This window comes from Delphinapterus leucas, chromosome 3 (genome assembly GCF_059928025.1).
Source record: "Delphinapterus leucas isolate spDelLeu-1000000601 "Yukka" chromosome 3, BTC_Dleu_Yukka2, whole genome shotgun sequence".
NCBI classification, from domain to species: Eukaryota; Metazoa; Chordata; class Mammalia; order Artiodactyla; family Monodontidae; genus Delphinapterus; species Delphinapterus leucas.
The window spans coordinates 93,196,635-93,217,489 of record NC_143131.1 but is presented as its reverse complement, the minus strand read 5'-3'; the positions used below and the strand labels follow the sequence as shown (position 1 = coordinate 93,217,489).

The window sequence follows — 20,855 nt, the reverse complement described above, 5'->3', positions numbered from 1 at the left end:
TGTAGAAACTGGTTTGGTTTGGTCATTGCATGAAGCTCTTTTTACAGGAATCTTGTGCACTTTATAAAGGAGTAAGACATTTATATACATCAGCACCAAACTAATCCACCAAACTAAGACACTAGTACAAGGAAGATTGAGAGACAGGAACTGAGGGGATGGAGAAAAACCAGGGGCTTCCAGTCAGACCAGCTGGGTATTTATGCTCAGTCATCACTAGCGTTGAATGGCGAAAATTACCCAGCCTCGCGGAGACTCAAGCCTTTGGGCAGATTTTTGTTTTGTTTGTTTGTTCTTTCAGTTTTAGAAGAAAATACCTATTTTACCTTGTCCGGTTTTCTGAATAAACGGCCGCTACGAAAACAGGAATAAAGTTGTGTTTAAAGAATGGGATACTGAAACAGTGCTTTGCAATTAAACTAAGCTATGTAAAAATACAGTGAATTTTAGGGTAAAGGTTTTGAAAAGTGTATAGTCAAGCTTCTAACATTATACAGCACACTGAAATACAGTGCCAAGTAATTTTGCTAGTTCCATTTTTGCCAAGTTGAAAGCAAGCTGCAGGGCCCAGGAGCTGTTAAAGATTAAACATAAAGGGTATTTTCTTGCCTACTCTAACAACTTGCTCGGAACTCACAGACCACCCGCGGTGTGGAGCCCTACTCTAAGGACGAGAGAAGTTAGCAGCATCCAAACGCAATGTGAAATTGGCCAAGAAAGACGCGTGAACGCTTAAGCCAATTCTAGTGACAGGGAAAGCGCCCCAAAGGCTGGTTTTGGCTAGATCTTGAGAAGCGAAGGAATTACTAGCGTTCGTGGACCCTCTCGCGAGACGTTTCGACGCCACGTCAGAAACTAGAGACCCTGACGCCGAGCGACAGGTGCCGGAACAAACCGACGGTGAAAAACGGCGGACGCAAAAGCGCTTCGGTGGGCAGGACTTCCGCCGGAAATGGGGTGGTCTGGGAGATCTCCGAGCGGAATTCAGGCTGGGTTTTTCTTGCAAGTTCGGCCTGGGGGCTGGGTGAAGATGGCTTGCGCCGCTGCGCGGTCCCCGGCAGACCAGGACAGGTGAGTCCGGAGAGAGGAAGGGGCTTGCGGCGAGCCCGCGGGTGTTGCGCAGACTTCCCCAGCCCTGAGGAAGGCTCGCCGTGGGAGCTCAGCCCCAGCCCCGGGCTCCGGGCCTGTCCTCCGGCGCCCGTTCCTCCCTGAGGCCGGCTGCGCCAGGGCTGTTCGCAGGTCCCTAGATCCCAACTTTACCTAGCTCAGTGTTTACCTGTACGTGAGACAAAGGACTTTGGGTGCTACGTGGACATGACGTTAAGTAATCACAATGTGAAAAATCTGTTCTTTCAGTTGTTGGTGCGTTCGGAAAGGCTCGTTTGAGTTCTTTCAAGCCTTTAATACCTCAGACTCCGTAGTTTCTATATAAGAGAGCAGGCCCCGCCATCAGAAGCTTTTGACAGGCACCTGTATCTAACTGAACAGTTAGGGCGTTGCTTCCTTCCTCCCTCCCTCCCTCTCTCCCTCCCTCCCTCCCTCTAGCAAGTGATGTTTTTTTCCATCTAAGTTAAAGCTCGCTTTTTAAGTAGAGGGGAGGCAATTTAAAGAAAAAAAGTTAAGCACATAATAGTATAGGTGTGCCGGCAATCCTGATGACGATGATGGTGAAAGAAAGAATGAATGAACTTTTGGAAATATTTCTCGAGTGATACCAGCTGGGCTTTTCCTGTGGCAGGTTCATTTGTATCTATCCTGCTTATTTAAATAACAAGAAGACCATAGCGGAGGGGCGGCGAATCCCCATAAGTAAGGTAAGCGGGCTGATACTTCTGTCTTTGAGGGCCTGGGGAGGTTGTATTGTCAGGGCCACAAAGGCTGCCTTTACTTTACTGCATTGTTTGGGGCATGAGGAGAACGGCAGCCAACAATTGGGGTGCTTTCATTAATAATGGTGATGCAGGAGGGCACTGATTCATAACTGAAAGAATTTTTTAAGCGGTTCTTCATGAGCCTGTGTTTGAAAGAAGTTGGGGGTGGAGTGTTGTAGGGTTTGCACGTTTTTGTTTTTTTAAACTTAAGGTTATGACACTCTTTCCCTTAATAAAGGAAACCAAAATTCTGGCATTGTACAATATGATATACAGAATGCAGCTGTGTTTTTAAACAAGACTTGCAGAAAATTCACATATGTTGAGTTTTACAGTTTTATGTCCATTATCATCGTCATCGTCTTCTTTTTGAGAGGGGTAAAGTTACTTTAAAATTAATACTTTTTAAAAGTACGTGTTTATAGTTTTAAAAGAGATGATTTCTGCCTTGTGCTGTTTCAGTAGGAAAACCCGAGTTCTTAGTTGGCCTGGTGGCTTAAGTTTAGAAAGTGCCTAGTGCCAAGTGAAGGGGGTCTTTGTAGCTTTTCATTTTCAAAATTAATGTTATAGTCTATTTTTTTAAGATTAATTTACATTTTGTAATCTGATGATGGATTTAAGGAACTTGGCCTGAAGCAGTACATTATTTTTGTGTTATTTAATATCTCTCATTCTACTGCTTAAATGTGTAGAGGAAAGTCTGCTTTGCTGCTACAGGGTAAAAGAGAAGACGCCAAAGCACTGATTCAGAATAATGCCTAACATCAAGCCACATTGACAGAGGCCTCTGGAAGCAAGATCTCAAGATAATTTGGAGAATGATTGAATTGTTTTTAGCTTTATTGATTTATAGCATACATACGGAAACATACGTAAATCTTACGTGTTTATTTTGATTAAATTTCATAAAATGAGTACGCATGGGTAACCAAGCACCCAGATTTTAAAAAGAACACGTTACCAGCACTCAGGAAGATTGCTTTATGTCCCTTCCCAGTCTCTGTTCCTTCCACATACACTCACTACAAAGGATGACCCCTGCCCTGACTTCCGATACCATAGATTACTGTTGCTTGTTTCTTATTTTGTTTCAGTGGCATTACACACTATGTACTTTTATGTCTGTCTGATTTCAATGAACATGAAGCTTATGAGGTTTCAGCTTACGAGTGCTTATACCCTGCATTTGTGAGTGTAGTTTGTTGAATTTCATTGCTCTGTTGTAGCGTTTCCCGACAGCAGCACCACCAGCGTTTTGAGCCAGATGATTCATGGTTGCAGAGGCTGTGCTGTGCTGTGCTGTGTGGGGTTTAGCAGCATCCTTGGCTTCTACCCACCAGAAGCCAGTGCCCTACCCAACCCTAGTTGTGATGATCAAAAATGTCTCCTAGCATTGCTGAATGTCAGGGGGCAAAATTACCTTGCTGAAAGCCACTGCTCTGTAGTACTGCATTGTGTGTATATACCACAATCCAGCCTACTATTGATGGATAGTTGGGTTGTTTCTAGTTTGGGGCTATTAAAAATAGTGCTACTGTGAACATTCTTGAGATTGTCTATTTTGTATTTTTCCTCGATAACATACCTATAGCAGTGGAATTGCATGGCCATAAAAAATGCATATATTTAACTTTAGTAGATACTGCCAAACAGTTTTCTAAAGTGGTTGCATCTGTATTATGTAGACTTTTTGAAAAAAGACCCTTGTGGCAAAGACAGTTCCTAGCATATATTTATTTAATAGACAGATGTGTCCATCAAAGTGTACCAATAATGACTACAGAATTCTGAGAGCTTCTGGAGGAGCCAGAAAGGGTACTTGGTGATCAGGACAAACACTACTCCTCATTAAGCAATGGAATCTCCATTAGCCATACTAAGCTTTGTCTATTCTGAACATAAGGTTGTTATACCTTATAATTTGCTGAGTATGGACACTAAAGAGTAAATACAGACAGAAAGAAAGAAAGGAGGGAGGGAGGAAATGGTTGCATCTGTAATAGTTGTTAAACCAGTATTAACCCTGTGAAGTTTATGTTCTCTTGGAAGGGAGGTGGATACACAAGTATGAATCAGTGTGAGTCCCAGGAATTTAAAAATTACAATCGAATCAACTGTACCTAAAAAAAAAAAAAAAGGAAACCTAGGATTTTGGTATGTGTTTTGATCAGATATTTGAAATGATTTATACCACAATGTAGCAATATCCACTTAAAGCTGAGCTATTTAGTGTTTTTGTTTTTAACTTTTCAGGCTGTTGAAAATCCTACAGCTACAGAGATTCAAGATGTATGCTCAGCAGTTGGACTTAATGTATTTCTTGAGGTATGATATGGTTCTTTGTTCACTATTTTCCATACTCATCTCATTGACATAATAACTTTCTTAAAGCCTGTTTTTATTTATTTCTTTATGTTAGAAAAATAAAATGTACTCTAGAGAATGGAATCGTGATCTTCAGTACAGGGGCAGGGTCCGGGTCCAGCTCAAACAGGAAGATGGCAGCCTCTGTCTTGTACAATTTCCATCACGTAAGTTTTTTTTAATGAATGAATTAAGTTTGGGATAGGTTACTCCTCTACACTGTCAAAAACGTTCTAAAACTGACCTTTTGACAGGTCAAAAACGTAATTTGCATTCTATAGATTAATTTAGAAAAAGGGCTGCTGCTGATGCAGAGAGGTAAACAGTGCTTTTAACTTCTTTTAAGTTAAGGACCTTTGAGAATGTGATGAAACCTACTAATCATTTCTCCAAAAAAAAAACATTGTTGCGTGAACATTTTATAATCCTCTCGAAGTCCCATCATTGTTCCCAGGTTAAGAATGTGAAATTATTAAATGGTCACGCATTACTGCTATTTCAGATCCTAGAGACCCTTGAGGTCTGTTATTCATTTCTGTCAGTAAATTTAAAAAGCCACATTGAGGGCTTCCCTGGTGGCGCAGTGGTTAAGAATCCGCCTGCCAATGCAGGGGACAAGGGTTCAAGCCCTGGTCTGGGAAGATCCCACATGCCGTGGAGCAGCTAAGCCCGTGCGCCACAACTACTGAGCCTGTGCTCTGGAGCCCGTGAGCTACAACTGCTGAGCCCACATGCCACAACTACTGAAGCCCGTGAGCCTAGAGCCTGCGCTCCGCAACAAGAGAAGCCACCGCAATGAGAAGCCCATGCACTGCAACAAAGAATAGACCCCGCTAACCGCAACTAGAGAAAGCCCATGCGCAGCAACTAAGACCCAACGCTGCCAAAAAATATATAAATAAATAAATTATTAAATAAAAAAATAAAAACCCATATTGAGGGAATTCCCTGGCGGTCCAGTGGTTAGGACTCTGTGCTCTCACTGCCAGGGGCCCGGGGTTCAATCCCCAGTCAGGGAACTAAGATCGCACAAGCTGCACAGGGTGGCCAAAATAAATAAATAAATAATTTAAAAAATTAAAAATAAAAAGCCATATTGAGCGAAAAACACAAGAGATATGCATAGTGTGGTGCCACTTAGGTATACATTTAAATACAAAATATTACTGTTTATTGATTGATGTATATGCAGTATTGTTTATTGACGTATATATAAACACACTTGAAATGGACTAGAAGAAAACGCCAAGTCTTAAGGTAGTAGTTAACCTAATGGCGAGTAGGGAGTGAGGAGTGTGGTCAGGGGTGTGATGGTCAGAGTAGATTGTAGCATTAGCTCTAGTGTTTTATTTCGTAAAAAACAGTGAGAACCAAACAAAACAAACTTCAGTATTCCAATATATTAACTCGGTGTATTGGGAAGATGAGTATTTATTTACATGTAATTCTTTACTTTTCTGAATTTTTTATTTGTAAAAAATATGTTCTAGGTTTTTTAAATGGAGCTGTTAATTTTTTTCTTGACACGGTAACCCCAAAGTGACAACTGAATTGTTTTTAATTGAATTAAAATAACTGGTTATTATTCTAACATAATTATTTGGTTATTAATCCTGTCAGGATTGGTAGATATTTCTAGAAACTTAAGGGTCTGACTCGGGAATGACAGGTAGTATATTCAGTGTATTTTTTCTTTTCTTTGGCATCTTCCTACTACTTCTTACAAGTCAAAAGACCAAAAAAAACCAAAAACAAAAACCATCAACCTTTTGCTTTGACTAGTTAATAACATAGAAGTAAAAACTACAGTTGAAAAGATGTTGCTTCCTGTTTCCAGTAAGAAAACGGTAAGAAAGTAAAAAACAGAGCTGAGCGGCTGATGTGTTGAAAGCAGCCACTGGAGCTGGAGGAGGTGGTTGGTGCCCAGAGCAGGGGGCACGTGGGCATAAATCATTTGGGCGTGTGAGTGACATATTTTGTAGCTTAATGACATGGGCGTTTGCTGTAAGATTGAGAGGGCCTGTGCTTCCTAGCTTAAGTTACAATGATATCCTGACTCTGTTTTCAGCTTGTTATGTTTAGATATATTTTCCTTTGATCTTCAAGTCAATTCCTAGGACCAAGATCAAATTTTTTATTTCAAATAAAGTGTTCTAAATTTTTATTTTGTTCATTTAAATATTTCAGCATTGTTCTTAATACATTTTCTCCAGGAAAGGTCCCCACTTGAGAAAATCATTGTCTTCATAGTCATGTGATTTTTTCTCTTTTTTTTTTGGTACGCGGGTCTCTCACTGCTGTGGCCTCTCCCGTCGCGGAGCACAGGCTGCGGACACGCAGGCTCAGCGGCTGTGGCTCACGGGCCCAGCCGCTCTGCGGCATGTGGAATCTTCCCAGACCGGGGCATGAACCCGTGTCCCCTGCATCAGCAGGTGGACTCCCAACCACTGCGCCACCAGGGAAGCCCTGATTTTTTCTTTTTAAATTCTTATTTTCTTGATGTGGTGATGATTTCTTAAACTTCATGATTTTCAAGTTAATGACCTTTTATGTCTTATTTCTCAGATTATACACTAAGCCTAACTTCTTGTTCCTAGGTAAGTCAGTAATGTTGTATGCTGCAGAAATGATACCTAAACTGAAAACAAGGACACAAAAAACCGGAGGTGGTGACCAGAGTCTTCAGCAAGGAGAGGGAAGTAAAAAAGGGAAAGGAAAGAAGAAGAAGTGACCTGGTATGAGAATCAAGGATGTGGTACTACTGTAAGAGACATGAATGGAGGTTTCTCATTTGTATCTGAGAGAAACAGAAGCTTTCTGTTTGCATCATTTAACTGAACTATGAACATTTGTGCCTCCCAGCTTCAGCATCAGAGTTGACAATGAAATAAATTTACATCAGAAATATGCATCCAGCTCTTAGGAAGTATAAAAGAAATTTTTTCTTTTTGCCTTTTAATGCAGTTTTTGTGAAAGAAAGAATCATTTTTTTAAATGGACAGTGGACTCTACCGTAAGTTACTTGAAATCCTATATCTGTCCTCTGTGTAAACATGTTTCAGATAAATGAGTTTAATAAGATTTGAAGTACACATTTTGTTCCTCTTTTAAGTTAATGAAATAAATTTCAAACTGACTTTTGTAGCTTTTGCTTACAAATTAGTTAATGCCAGCAGAGGAGATAAAGAGAATAAAATGGGGAGTGGAAGCGTAGTGTGAGCCTAAAGCCAGAAGAAAGTGGTTAAATCCTTTTGGAGGTCTATGAACAGGCAGTCTGTAGATCATATTCTTTTTTTTCTTTTTACTTGGAGTATAGCTGCTTTACACTACTGTGTCAGTTTCTGCTGTACAGCAAAGTGAATCAGCCATACATATACATATATCCCCTCTTTTTTAGATTTCCTTCCCATTTAGGTCTCCACAGAGCACCAAGTAGAGTTCCCTGTGCTATACAGTAGGATCTCATTAGTTATCTGTTTTACACATAGTAGTGTATATATGTCAGTCCCAATCTCCCAGTTCATCCCACGCCCCCTTCCCTCGTGGTATCCCTATGTTTGATCTCTATGTCTGTGTCTTTCTTTCTGCTTTGCATATAAGATCATCTGTACCATTTTTCTAGATTCCACATATATGCATAAATATATATTTGTTTTTCTCTTTCTGACTTCACTCTGTAGATCATATTCTTCTACTCAATTATTGTAATTGAATTGTTTAATCAATTACTAGTTTGTTGGCATGTGGAAAGTCCTGGAGTTTAAGCTTTAGATTTGCTTATTGTGTAGACTTAAGAATATTATTTTACTTGGAGTTCTAAAATTACCTATGCTTTAGCACCTTGACATAAACATTTTTTCAAGAAACAAAATTGGATTGGTGATTCTAACTTTATTCCAAAGCACTGTTCTAAAAGTGGTGATTTTGTGTAAAATTTAAGAGACTCCTTATCCAGCCATATGTTTTTGTCTACTGATCATCTCTTGGGGAACTGCCTTTCCTGACTCCATATGCTTCTGGAAGGGCAGTTAATTACAGGACTGCATCCTGACCACAGGATATGACCCAAGCCAGGCCAATGGATTATTTCTCACAAATATTAAATCTGGAGTAGAAACACAAGTACAAATGGTGATGGGAATTGTTTACAAATTTGAGCTATCCTGATTCCTGTCTTCCTGAGGCCTGGTATAGCTCTTCTGTGAATCTTATGAGCCCCCTTATGTCCTCCTTTAAATCCCCATTTCTTTAAGTTTTTATTGCTTGAGATCAAACAATTCCAAGTGATTACAGAATAAACGAAGCCAGACTTTCAGAACTTTAAAAGGGGTTACACATCCAGGCTGTATGAGATGATCCATTGGTATGCAGGAAGAAGTATTAGAATTGTTACTTAGGTTTTTTTCTCTCTAATGACTTCTGTTGTTAATATGTTTTATAGTGAACATAATAGTACAGCAGTTTATTTATCAGACTTACAAATAAATACAGGGTTGCAAAACATGATTCAGAGAAGCCCTCTTTGGGGAAGTGTATCACTTAGGAATGTGTTTGGCTGTGTAACAGAAAACGATGAGGGACTTAAGCAGGAATTAAATTTTTTCAAATAACATGAAACCCAAAGGTTATTATAGGTATTGGTTCGGTTGCTCAGTGATGCCCTCATACCTTTCTACTCCACTATCCATGGCATGTTTCTAACATCCTTACAGTTGTTGCAGGCTTGTAAAAGGGATGATACCAGACCCAACCTTGTATCAGAGTTCCACATCTGTCCCCCGTTAAAAGGAAAGCCAGAGATTTCTCAAAATCCCTCCTGGCCAACTTTCACTTAAGTTTCATTGTCAAGAACTCTGGCACAAAGTGAAATACAGCCTTTCAGTCCTGATAGTAGAGGCAGCCAAGGAAGTGGGTAGTTGAGAGTGGATACTGGGGCGGTCAACTTAAAAGATTTGTTACAGAAAGATCACTAGAATCTAAAATTCTTTTACTCATGGGACAGTAGGATTGTCAGAAAAGGTTTCACAACTATTGCTGTAACATATTGCTGTTTCTTCATCTTGCTGCAATCAGTGAATAATTAACTTTGCTTCTTTCCCAGTCAAGTGAAAAATAGACTCTTCTCTAATGAGCAAAATTGAGCATTTATTCATATGTTGAAATGTCATTTGTATTTATTTCAGTGAATTATGTTCACATCCTTTGCCCTTTTTTTTAAGGACTTTATTGCTATCAATATTGTACATAATTTAAAGAGCCAGCCAGTTTTAACAGTTTCAATTTTAGGCATTAACTTCCATCTGTAGAGGAGGATGATTTCGTTTTCCTTCCTTTACCCCCAACACATGCATGCATCTTTCCCATCTTCCCTCCTACCACTGTATTTTATAATTTTAATCACTATTCAGAGTTTACATTATTATCCTATACTCCATTCATAGCTGAACCATGTAGTACCTTTGCTGTTCAAAATTACGGTCAGGGATCCAGCAGCACTGGGCTCCCCTGGGAGTTTGTGAAAAACGCAGAATCTCTGGCCCAAGCCCAGAATTTGAATGCATTTAGGAAGATCCCCAGCTGATCTCCAGAAACACTCTTGAGTATGCTGTGGTTATTTTTTATTTCTTTGGGGCTAATTTTTTTCTTTTATTTGCTCAGTTTTCTGAATATTTGTCACTAACTCAGCCATAAACTATCAGTTGTCAAAACATCCTTACAAATAGTTTGTTCACATCAGATAGTTTATTTTTTTTGTTTTTTTAAATTTATTTTTATTTTTGGCTGTGTTGGGTCTTCATTGCTGTGTGCGGGCTTTCTCTAGTTGCTGCGAGCAGGGGATCCTCTTCGTTGCGGTAAGCAGGCTTCTCATTGCAGTGGCTTCTCTTGTTGTGGAGCATGGGCTCTAGGTGCCGCGGGCTCAGTTGTTGTGGCACGCAGGCTCAGCAGTTGTGGCTCACGGGCTCTAGAGCGCAGGCTCAGTAGTTGTGGCGCATGGGCTTAGCTGCTCTGTGGCATGTGGGATCTTCCCAGACCAGGGCTCGAACCCGTGTCCCCTGCATTGGCAGGCAGATTCTTAACTACTGCACCACCAGGGAAGCCCAAGTAGTTCATTAATTTCATCTTTTTAAAGAAGTCTCTTCTGGAGCCTTTCACCTGGCTCTAATCTCTACTAGTTACCCTTTCCACCCAGTGCACAGCTTCACTCAGGTCTCTCTCTTCACCATCATTCAGAGTATGACTCGCTTCACTACTTTGCTGTTTTTGGATATCCTGTATTTCGGCATGTTATGTATTCTTTCTTGAGTTACTTCTTTGTTTTGTGTAGCCCATCTTCAGGATCTTCCTGGGAAAAATGTAAAGGAGGTAAATGTTCTTAGACCTTGCATATCTGAAAGTGTCATCATTCTACCCTCACACTGTTTGGCTGGGTATAGAACTAGAATTGGAAATCATTTCAGAAGTCTAAGGGAATTGCTTCATGGTCTTCTGTTGTAGCCATTCTAGTTCATGATATTGTGACTCACATTTTTCTTACTGAAACTCAGATCTCAGTATTCTTAAATATCACAATAGTGTGCTTTGTGTGCGTCTCCTTTTGTCTATTGTACTGGGTACCTAATGGGCCCTTTCAATATGGAGACTTGTGTTCTTCAGTTCTGGGAGATTTTCTTGAAAATTTCATTGATTTTTCTCCCCTTTCTGATCTTGGAATTGCTTTTTAAAAAAAATTAGACCAACAGCTTTATTGAAAGATGAGAACAGAGCCCCTCTTCCCCCGGGGTCCTGGTGGCATCAGCCTCAGGCTCTGAGCATCTAGGCATCCTATAGCCAGAGAGCTGATCTTGGAATTCCTTACTTAAATATTGGACCTGCTGGGCAAGTCCTAAAATTTTCTTATCTTTTTTTCTTATTTCCATTTCTTTGTCTTTATGTTCTAGTTCCTAGAATTTCTCAGCTTTATCTTCCAACCCTTCTATTGAACTTTTCATTTTTCTTGTTATTTTCAACTTCTGTAAGCTCTTTTGTCACCTAAATGTTTCCTTTTTCTAGCATTCTATTCTTATTTCATGGATGTAATTTCTTCTTTCTTAGAGGGTATGGTTTATATCCTTTTACTTCCAAGTCACTTTTTTTTTTAATTGTTTTTATTTAGATTCCTGTCATGTTTAAGTGGCTTTCCTTAATTTTTTTTTAAGAATGAAAGACCAAAAAAGTTGATTGGAAGTTCTGAGCATATAAGAAGGGCTTGCAGACTGTGAGTTTCACTAAAGGGATATCTGGCTGAGACATTTTGGGGGAAACTTCCAAGATCAGAGGTGTTTTCTCTTAGGCTGATGTGCTTCCCCAGAGAGAAGTCTAAGAAGCTTCCAGGAGGATAAAGATCTGGGAGCCTAGTGGGAGAAGGCAGGGTGGGGCTAATGGGTGTCAGCATTTAGTCGCTCAATCCTGTTTTTAATACAACTTCCCTCCCTTAACTCTGCCTGTGTCCCCTACTCCAAAGATCCTCTTACTATCTCCAGAGGATAAACCTCCAGTCTTTACTTGGATATGAATAGTTCTTCCCTAAACCCTTTTTTTTTTTTAGTTTCCTCCCAACATTAAGATGCTCTTTACAGTTGTTTTGGTATTGAGGGTAACTATAATGAAATTTCTGTACCCAAAGAGAGACTAGGTGGGGTAGGCAGAATGGGCCGCTCTCCCTACCACTGGCCGCCCCCGCGGAAAAAAAAAAAAACAGTAAAAACAAAACCACCTGTGAGTATGTTACTTTACATGACAAAAGGCTTTGCATATGAGATTAAGGATCTTGAGCTGCAGAGTAGCCTGGATTATCCAGGTGAGCCCAATGTAAATCACAAAGGTGCTTATCAAAGGGAAGCAGAGGTCAGAGTACCAAGTAGCCACAAACCGAGGAGTGCAGGCAGCATGTAGAAGCTGAAAGCAGCAAGGAAGTGGATTCTCCCCTACAGCCTCCAGATGAAATACAGCCCTGCCAACCTCTTGGATGTCTGACCTTCAGAACTGTAAGCTAATACATCTGTGTTGTTTTAAGCCACTGAATTTGTTGTAACATGTTACAGCAACAATAGGAAACTAACACACCAGGTGAACTGATGAGCTAAGACAAACTCTCCAGACCTTGGGATTCTCGACCTTACTAGTAGTCTCTACCAGTAGTTCTTGTTGGCGAAAAATTTAATCAGTTGATCTAAGAAAGAATGGGAAAATTTTATTCAAGCCAAATTTGAGGACTGAGCATCCTCAAACCCGGGAAGAGCATCTCAGAAAGCTCTGAGAATTGTTCTGCCCATTAGAAGTCAAGACACAGTTTATATATGGTTTTTTTTAAGACAGGGCTGTATGTTAAATGATGTGTTTGTACTTGACAGTTTTCATAATCCAGATCTAAGCGCCATCGTGGTGGGTTATGTGAACCTTTATAAGCTCAAGAAGGCCTGTTATCTTTCGAGGAGTTGTCTTGTTGATGCTAGGAGAATGTTGCTATTTATGGTTGAGCAGGTATTCCTGCTAATGGGGGAGCTTTGGTCAATGCATAATGTGGCTACACAGTGCACACTGGGGGGAGAGGGGAGACCAAAGGACAGAGAAGAATTTTTATGTTTAAATTTTTCTTGTCTTGCCATAAATACAAATCTTATTTCACATTCTCAACCCTGGCTGCATGTTTGAATCACCTGAAGAGTTTTAAAATACTGGCACCTGGGTGTATAGTAGGTTAATGTTAGAATTTCTGGTAGTGGAGGCAGATACCAGTATTTTTTGAAAGCTGCTCAGATGATTGTAATGCACAGCCCAGGCCTGAAAACCTCTGTGTACTAAGTGTAAAGAGAGCATTAATCTAGCCCAGTGGTTTTGTGTCAAATTGTGATTCCTGGATCATTAGCATCACCTCGGATCTTGTTGGAAATGCAGATTTTTCAGCCCCACCACAGGCTTCCTGAATCAGGAACTTTGGGGATGAGGCCAGCAATCTGTTTTACCAATTCCCGATCCCGCAACCCCCACCAAGAAATCCTGATGCACACAAGTTTGAGAACCACTAATTTGACCAAATAACCTCTTTATTTCTCTTAGTTCTCTGAGGTGTGTGTTTACAAAGATACTTTATAAGCTAATATTGTAGTAAGCAGCCAGAAAAACTTTTAAATAAGGTCATTCTCAAATATATTTACTTTCTCCTGCTGTATTATATAGAACTGTAATATTTGATGGCTAAGGATGTGAATTGTATCTATTACTCTAAACACCATGATTCTAGACATACAGACATGTAATAAGCAAATGCAGGAGATGAAGCTGACCAAAGTACGCCCTCCAGAAGTAGGTATTTTTAATAAAATCCCAAGTTCTTTTCTTGGTCTCTTAAAGTAGAGTGATTTGGAGGCACATATGTGTTTACTACATCAAAATATACTTACATGCAATAATAACACCAACTAGTAGTTGTATGTGACTGTGTGTAATACATTATGCCAGTAGAAAGCAGTACAGCTGACAACTATCACAGTCAACTATCCAGTGATAACTTTGCAAACAAACGGCTCTCCAGAGCTGCAGTTTTGCAACTGGATATTCAATCAACCGCAGATCGTGTAGTACTGTAGTATGTATTTATTGAAAAAACTCCATATGTAAATGGACCCGTGCAGTTCAAACCTGTGTTGTTTCAAAGGTCAAGAGTAGTTTAGGTTTCCTCTCCATCTCATGCTAATTACTGGTAGAAACCTTTTTTGGTATGTTTTTAGGGAAAGTCTTTTAAGCCCCATCAGATAAAATGAACTAAAACAGCTCAATGAGATAACGGAATTTTATTTACATCCATTTTCATTTACTGTATCACATCTTCAGGATAGTTGGTAACTTATTTAAAGACTATGCTTATGCTCTTCAGGCTGTAGGTAGAAGACTCCCCAGAGTAGCAGTAATTGTCAATCAGAAGCTTTTAAGTAGGAGAAGAATTGTCGTAGGAATTCTTTGCCTTTACATATCCCCGAAATAGTGTTCATGTATAAACAAATGCTTGTCTTATAGCTAGACGCAGGCTCGATTAGTTTTTCAAATACTCTAGCCATGGCAATATCTTATTTGTGAAAACGAAACAGACAGAATTGCTCACTCATAAGTTCTCCTGTCATTAATATGTACACGTTGACTGCCAAAAACAGTAACTAAAATTTCTTACAGAATACACTGCAGGATAAAGCTATAGGGATAAAAAAAATTGCATTCAGAATTTTCTTAGTATAGTAGTTTTAAAACTGATACTAGCCTGTAAGTAGTTATGAGCAATAGTAACTTGTATGCTCCACCTTGCCTGATACTTTGTATACTAAAAGTTACATATTTTGTGTACTAACAATCTGATTATATATTCTGATTAGCTAGAAGTTGCTAATTTTCATTCTTCTGTCACCAAGAAAAGCATAGTTTGTTTATGGGGAAAGGGATTTAAATACTCCTAGAGGTACTTTTTAAAATCTTTAACCTAAGGCTTGATTTTCTTCCAATAACAAGTAATTCTGTTTGCTTTCCAAAAGTTTTTTATTTTTTAAGGTATGGTTAATAAGATGCCTTATCATCACATTCCCCCCCCAAAAATATTATAATATTGGGTGTGATATTATCCATATTATTATAATATTAGGGTGATATTATCCCCTATTTTTGATACCTTTGATATTTCATGAGAAATGATTTCATGAGACATCATTATGATTTTACCTAATTGTTATCTAAAAGGGAACTAATCATCTTTATTTGCTTTAAGAAATATTTTACAGGCATGGATATTTAGTTTTGTTATGCTCTTGTTTTGGTCAGTTTAGTCTAATTCAGAAGCATCCTAGCAGTATGGTTGGTGCAAAGCTCAGATTCCGTAGTACAGACAAGTTGTCAAGGTCCCTATAAGCTATGTGGCTAATCAAGCTAGTGACATTAATTTTAACTTTGTGTTCTGTACTTAAACTATGAGGTTGTGTGCAGTTTATCAAAGTAAAGCATAAAGATGAAGGCGTGTAAATGGACTACAAATGATTCTGATTTGTAAACTAGGGAAGCATCTGGTGTTTGACCTTAAAGGCCAGGGAAAGAAGGTGAAGGCCATTTGTCTTAACCACTGCCAACTGGATTATGGGTTATATCATACTTCCTTTCTTCTCCGAGAATTGCTCTTAGAGCCTGGTGTCATCATTAGCATGTAGTTGCTAATGATAAAAACAAGAATGTACATGTAATCAGAAGTGGGCAAGCCTCTGGAGGTTCCTTAACTGCTTTTAAAAAGACTGGAAAAGAAGCAAGACTAAACCAACATATTATTCAGCTATGAAGGTGAAACCAGGGATGGTTTCCACTATAGCATCTTAAAAACAGACAGATTGAAAGCTTATCAGCCAATTTTTAAAAAGCTACAAGACAATATTAGTAGTTCTACAGAACTGGGAGCTGTGATGTGTGTGTGTGTACACTTCCCCATTTATCACTCAACTGACTGCTTTACAAAGCCGTTTTTGTATTCAGCTGCTACAATGTTAGGAAAACCACCAGGCCAGCCTCCAGTTCAGCCTCATTTATCACTTAACTGTTCACTCGAAACATTACTCATGTGTATTAATTTTCTAAAGTATTATTCAGATCACACCAGCACAGTGGAACCTTCAGCCTTTGGCAGGAGCTCCCCATGAGCATTATGCACAGACAGTAACATTTCCCTATGCGTGTGTATGCACAAATACATTAAAAACATTTAATACAAAATTGTACATTACATGAAGTAGACCGTTATAGAGTATCCTAAAAGTACAGAGAAAATGCATGCAGAGACAGCCCACTGAAGTACAAAGCCTGTAGGATATATAATTTTAAGTTTATATTTCCTGCAGGATGGTGACATGTGTCTTTTCCTACCCAGAGGCAAACTGTACTTTCCAAAAACTTGGACACTGCCCATTGCATTAAATTTAAATGTTCCCTGTGTATATAGACAGTAAAAGTAAGCAAAAAAACTTACACATTCCTCTTTTTTAATATATCAAAAATGTTTCCAAGGCAACATTATTAAAATGATTATACCACAGTTCCTAATATAACATCAAGCTCTAAAAGGAAGGTGCAGAGAGGGCAGAAAGGTTTCATCCAGTCAGTGAATTAGGTGCTCTTCTTTTCGTCACCCAGTAAATTCACAGCAGCTTTCTTGGCTGTTAGGAGGAAAGAAAATTGCATCAGAGCTATTTGCAATGGGGTTCTGTGCCTAATGTAGCTACTAGATTAACAACTTGGATGACTCGTGCTCAGATGAGAACATACCGAGGTTTGTGGGCAGGGCTAGGAGAGTTTCCCGGAAATGGACAAGAGACCTCTTCAAGGGCAAATCCTGGGTACTTAAGCAGAGTTACTGAAGATCGTCTGGCCTAGCCCCCTTGTAGTGACTGTCACCTAAGCCATTGCCCTCTGTCCTCCTTTAAGTATCACAAGAAGTAGAGATTCCTTGAGCATATAGTGTCCCCTGTACATTCAAGAAATTCTCCTTTGTGTCTGAGTGCTCACCTGTACAATTTCACTATGTCTCAATCTGATGACAACAGGGTCGGCTATCTATGCCTTGGTGACAAAAATCAGAGAAAATCATCATTCCCCGAATCAAGAAATGACGGAATACTTATATGCATGTTTATGTTTTATCGTTGTGCCACCATTTCCTTGTATGATGGGAAGAGTTTGCTGTAAGTCTTCAAGTTCATGGCACGAAGCTACATTCATCAGGAAAATATTCTTATATCTGTGGGAGATTAAGCCCCACCTACCCTGCCTAATTACCAAGTGGCTTGAAATGTGCTGTAAGAATGAGTGTGATATGCATGATGGGGCAGGGGGACGTGTTCTGGAAGCCTCCAGGCCTCCTGAGATTCCACAAACTGCAGCTGTTCTTGATGGAGCCCCAAGGGGAATGCCAGCCAAGGAGGCCCTCCTTGTTCACCAGCTGCCTGACAGCTGCTCTCCCTTCACTCAATTAAAATTGCTGAACGAAGTTTACACAGAAACTGCAGCTTCTCTCTTAACTAGCCTTTTGCAAAAATGTCCTTTTTGGAGAATCCAAAAACTGGGAGAAAAGTCTAAAATGTGTCAGCACCTAAATTCCTCTTAACTTATTTTCATTCTCACACCTGTGTTTAGGAATGTATCAAAGTAAAATCGGATTTCAGAGTACTGAGATCTGAGAGAATCAAAGACTAAGAAATGTGGGCAAATTAGACAGAAATGACATCACCAGAGGTTGCTGGTTAGGCTAAGAGCAAGGAGGAACAGTTAAGAAATCTCTTAAAAAGGAACTGGCGATCCCAAAGCGGGAGGATGTGAGGAAACTAAAAAACGTTCTGAAGGAGACTGGAGCCATGTGCCCAGGAGCGGGCGTCGGGAGAGAACGGCCTGTTGGGGGGGTGGGGGGAGAGCACACCACTGCGGGGACACACAGCTGCCGGGGGACCATCTGGGGGATCTTCCTTCCTCAGGGGCCAGGTCACCTCTTGTCTCCCACTTTCTCATTATTGTAGAACTTTTTTTTTTTTAATTCTCTAATTCTATGCCCATTCTCCACTTTTTAAAACCCTTACTGTGCCCTCTGGAATTTAAGTCCCATCATTAGCGAGATCTCCTCTATCCTCATCCATTTCTCTGAATGTTTCCTTCACCTTGTTGCTTTTACAGAAACGTGGCTGTCCCCTAAGGACACTGCTTTCTCAAGTGCAGGCTGTTTTTTCCTTCCATGACCCTGGTACTACTGGGTCTGGAGGTCCAGAAAGCGTCCTTTGTTCTTCAGGGCCATGTTCAGAATCTCATGTCATCAGATTATCTTTCCCACCAGCCCTTCTTTTTCCAGCCTGCTGACCCTTGGGCTGTGCTGCCTCATTTCTTTAAGATTTTAACCCCAAACTTAATATCACTCTCTAGCACTACTCTTAAATTATCAGTGATTACGATATTCTTCCAGTATCCTGGCCTCTTGGTTCCTCCCCTCCAATAACCTTGACATTCCACCCTACCTGCTCCAGCCTACCTCACGTCCTCACTGTCACAACCAGTAATGGCTGCCCCTCTCCGGTCTCAGCGCCGAGTGTCCCACTCCACCATCACCTCCTACCTTTGCAGCCCGCTCCCTCTATTTTCCTGACTCCGAGTTCTTCCCCCACCACCTGGTTGTATAAGCCATCGATTCTATCACCCCTTTCACCGTTCCTCACTTCCCTTTTGTCCTCACTTCCCTCCTCCGCCATCAAACATGAACCACTCATTAGATCCCCCTTCAGAGCTCCCACTTAACCAAGTCAACCCGGACGCAGCTCTCCATCTATCCCACAGCTGCACCCACACAGCTGGAAATGTGGCTGGAAAAGAAGACACAAGCAGACTACGCGGCCTCACTATAAGTCCAGGAACACAAACCTCCCATGAGCCTCTAATGCCCCCTGGCGATCACACGACACTGTCCTAGTCCATCCACTCGCCCCTGTCTTAGAGCGGCCAACACGTTACAGTCACACGCACTGGTCACCGTGTCACCTCTGGCTGCGTGTTGCGTGAAGCTACAATGGCAGGGCTGAGTAGATGCCACAGAGACCTGATGGCCAGCAAAAGCTGAAGTATTTATTATCTGACCCGTTACGGAAAAAGCTTGCTGACCCTCGTCCTAAGTAACTATTTCATACCATCTCCCCTTTCTATCACCTCCTTCCCCACCCTCTCTCAGTTGACCTTCTTAGTTTACTGAGGAATTTGATGAGATGAGTGATGAGAAAATCACTTCTGTAAGCTCTCACCATCACATACGCTCAGTTACCAGCATCTTCACCCATCAACACTGATTCCCCCCCTATGATTCTAAACTGTTCCTGCTCCTACGACCGATCCCTCTATTTGTACTCTAGACCCTGTCCCCTCTGGTCTATTCCAGGACAGAGCTCCAGCAATTCACCTTCTCACTCCTATCATTTTTTTGCTCTCTACTGGATCATTCCTATTAATTTTCAAACCTACTTTGTTTCTTCTACCTTAAGAAAAAGAAAAAAACATCCTCAGGACCCTAGTACCTTCCTCCAGTTACAGCCCCATTCTTCTACTCCTCTCTGCGGGAAACTTCTCAAAAGACTAATCTATGTTCTCTCATGCCCTTCCTCCCATAAAATCCATTCTGATCAGGATTTTGCTCTCACCACCCCACAAACTCTGTTTTGTCAAGACGACTAGTGCCTTCCTCACTGCTAAATCCAAGAGTCAGTTTTCGGCCTTTATCCTCCTTGACCCGTCTGCACCGTGTGACCACAGACCCCTCCCTCCTCTTTGAAACAGTGTCTTCACTTGGCCCCAAGGATACCACAGTCTCAAGTTTTCTTGCTTGCTCAACTGGCCAGTCCTTATCAGTCTGCTTTTTTGGTTGCTTCTCATTTCTTCGATCTCTAAATATTGGTGGCCACAGGGCCCAGGCCTCAGACTTCCTCTTTTCTAACTACACTCACTCCCTTGTGATCTCATCCAGTCTCATGCTTATTATACTGTCCATATGTGGGTAACCCTCCTCCCCCAAATTTCTATCCCTAGCCCTATCCTGTCTCCTGAACTCTCAACATCCATATCCACCTGGCTGTGCTGACTTCTCCATGTACCCAGTAGACACAAAGTTATGTCCAGAACTAAATTCCTTATTTTCCCCTCTACACCTGTTAACACCCAGTCTTCCCCAGCTCAGTGGCAATTCTATCCTTCCATGTGTTCAGGCTAAAAAAAACTTGGCCTCGTCCTTGACTCCTCTCTCATACTCCATGCCTGATCCATAAGCAAGTCCTACTGGTTCTAACTCCAAAACATATCAAGGATCTGACTTCTTACCTCCTACTGCTACCACTACAAACAAGCCACCACCACCATCTTCAGCCAGATCACTGCAATAACCTTTTAACTGGTCTCCTGATTTCCTTCTTGTCCCCCTTCAGTCTATTCTTAATACAGTGGCCAACATAAACCTGTTCCAACAGAGGACGAATCATATTGCTCCTTTGCTCACAGTTCTCCAGTGGCACCCCAGCTCACGCCCATCTCACACAGAATAAAAGCCAAAGCCCTTACAACAGCCTGGAGGGCATTATATGATCTGTCCTCTTCCAGCTCCACTCCGCAGCCTCTCTGACCTTGTCTCCTTCAACTCTCCCTCCAGATCACCCCCTACCGATCATACTCTGCCCGCTCCCGGCTTTTGCACATGCCGTTTCTCCTATCTGGAGCTTTCTTCCCCATGGTTCCTACCCTTAGCACTTTCAACTTTGACTCAGTACAGGATTTGCTACATCACTCTATTTGAAATTGTAACCTTCCCTTCAGCCCCTGGCACTCCCTGTCTTTCTATCTGCTTAATTTTTCTCTGTATCATCTGCTAAGTATGCCATATAACTTGCTTTTCAACGGTATCGTCTCTCCCTTTCTCTCAACAAGATTGTAACCTTCAAGAGTTCACTATGGTCCATTGGTCTGTCTGGCTCCCTGGTTCATGCCCAGTGCTATGAACATGCTTGGCACATATTAAGCACCTCAACAAATAAGTATTTGAACGAAAGG

General features: G+C 40.9%; 2 protein-coding genes across 2 annotated transcripts in view; one reads left to right on the top strand and one right to left on the bottom strand.

Annotated features, from left to right (window-relative positions):
- Window positions 1–943: 943 nt before the first annotated feature.
- SRP19 (signal recognition particle 19) lies at window positions 944–7,372 on the top strand. The gene is made up of 5 exons (XM_022591275.2): window positions 944–1,071; window positions 1,739–1,814; window positions 4,125–4,196; window positions 4,291–4,402; window positions 6,833–7,372. Exons 1-5 carry the CDS (start codon window positions 953–955, stop codon window positions 6,964–6,966), a joined length of 513 nt encoding a protein of 170 aa, XP_022446983.1. The 5' UTR covers window positions 944–952; the 3' UTR covers window positions 6,967–7,372.
- A 149-nt stretch (window positions 7,373–7,521) lies between these two features.
- The window catches only part of REEP5 (receptor accessory protein 5), a 50,280-nt gene continuing 36,946 nt past the window's right edge, over window positions 7,522–20,855 (bottom strand). Inside the window, exon 5 of the mRNA XM_022591296.3 lies at window positions 7,522–16,450. Coding sequence (XP_022447004.2) covers window positions 16,401–16,450 — 50 coding nt within the window. The 3' untranslated portion in view covers window positions 7,522–16,400. The remainder of the gene's footprint in view (window positions 16,451–20,855) is intronic.

What these genes read in the sequence shown, in the direction of transcription:
- SRP19 (XM_022591275.2), top strand. Translation starts at nt 953, where the DNA reads ATGGGGTGGTCTGGGAGATCTCCGAGCGGAATTCAGGCTGGGTTTTTC. An exon ending in GGCGAATCCCCATAAGTAAG is followed by an intron (nt 1,815 to 4,124) that starts GTAAGCGGGCTG and finishes TTAACTTTTCAG; the next exon opens with GCTGTTGAAAATCCTACAGC. An exon ending in TCTTGTACAATTTCCATCAC is followed by an intron (nt 4,403 to 6,832) that starts GTAAGTTTTTTT and finishes TCTTGTTCCTAG; the next exon opens with GTAAGTCAGTAATGTTGTAT.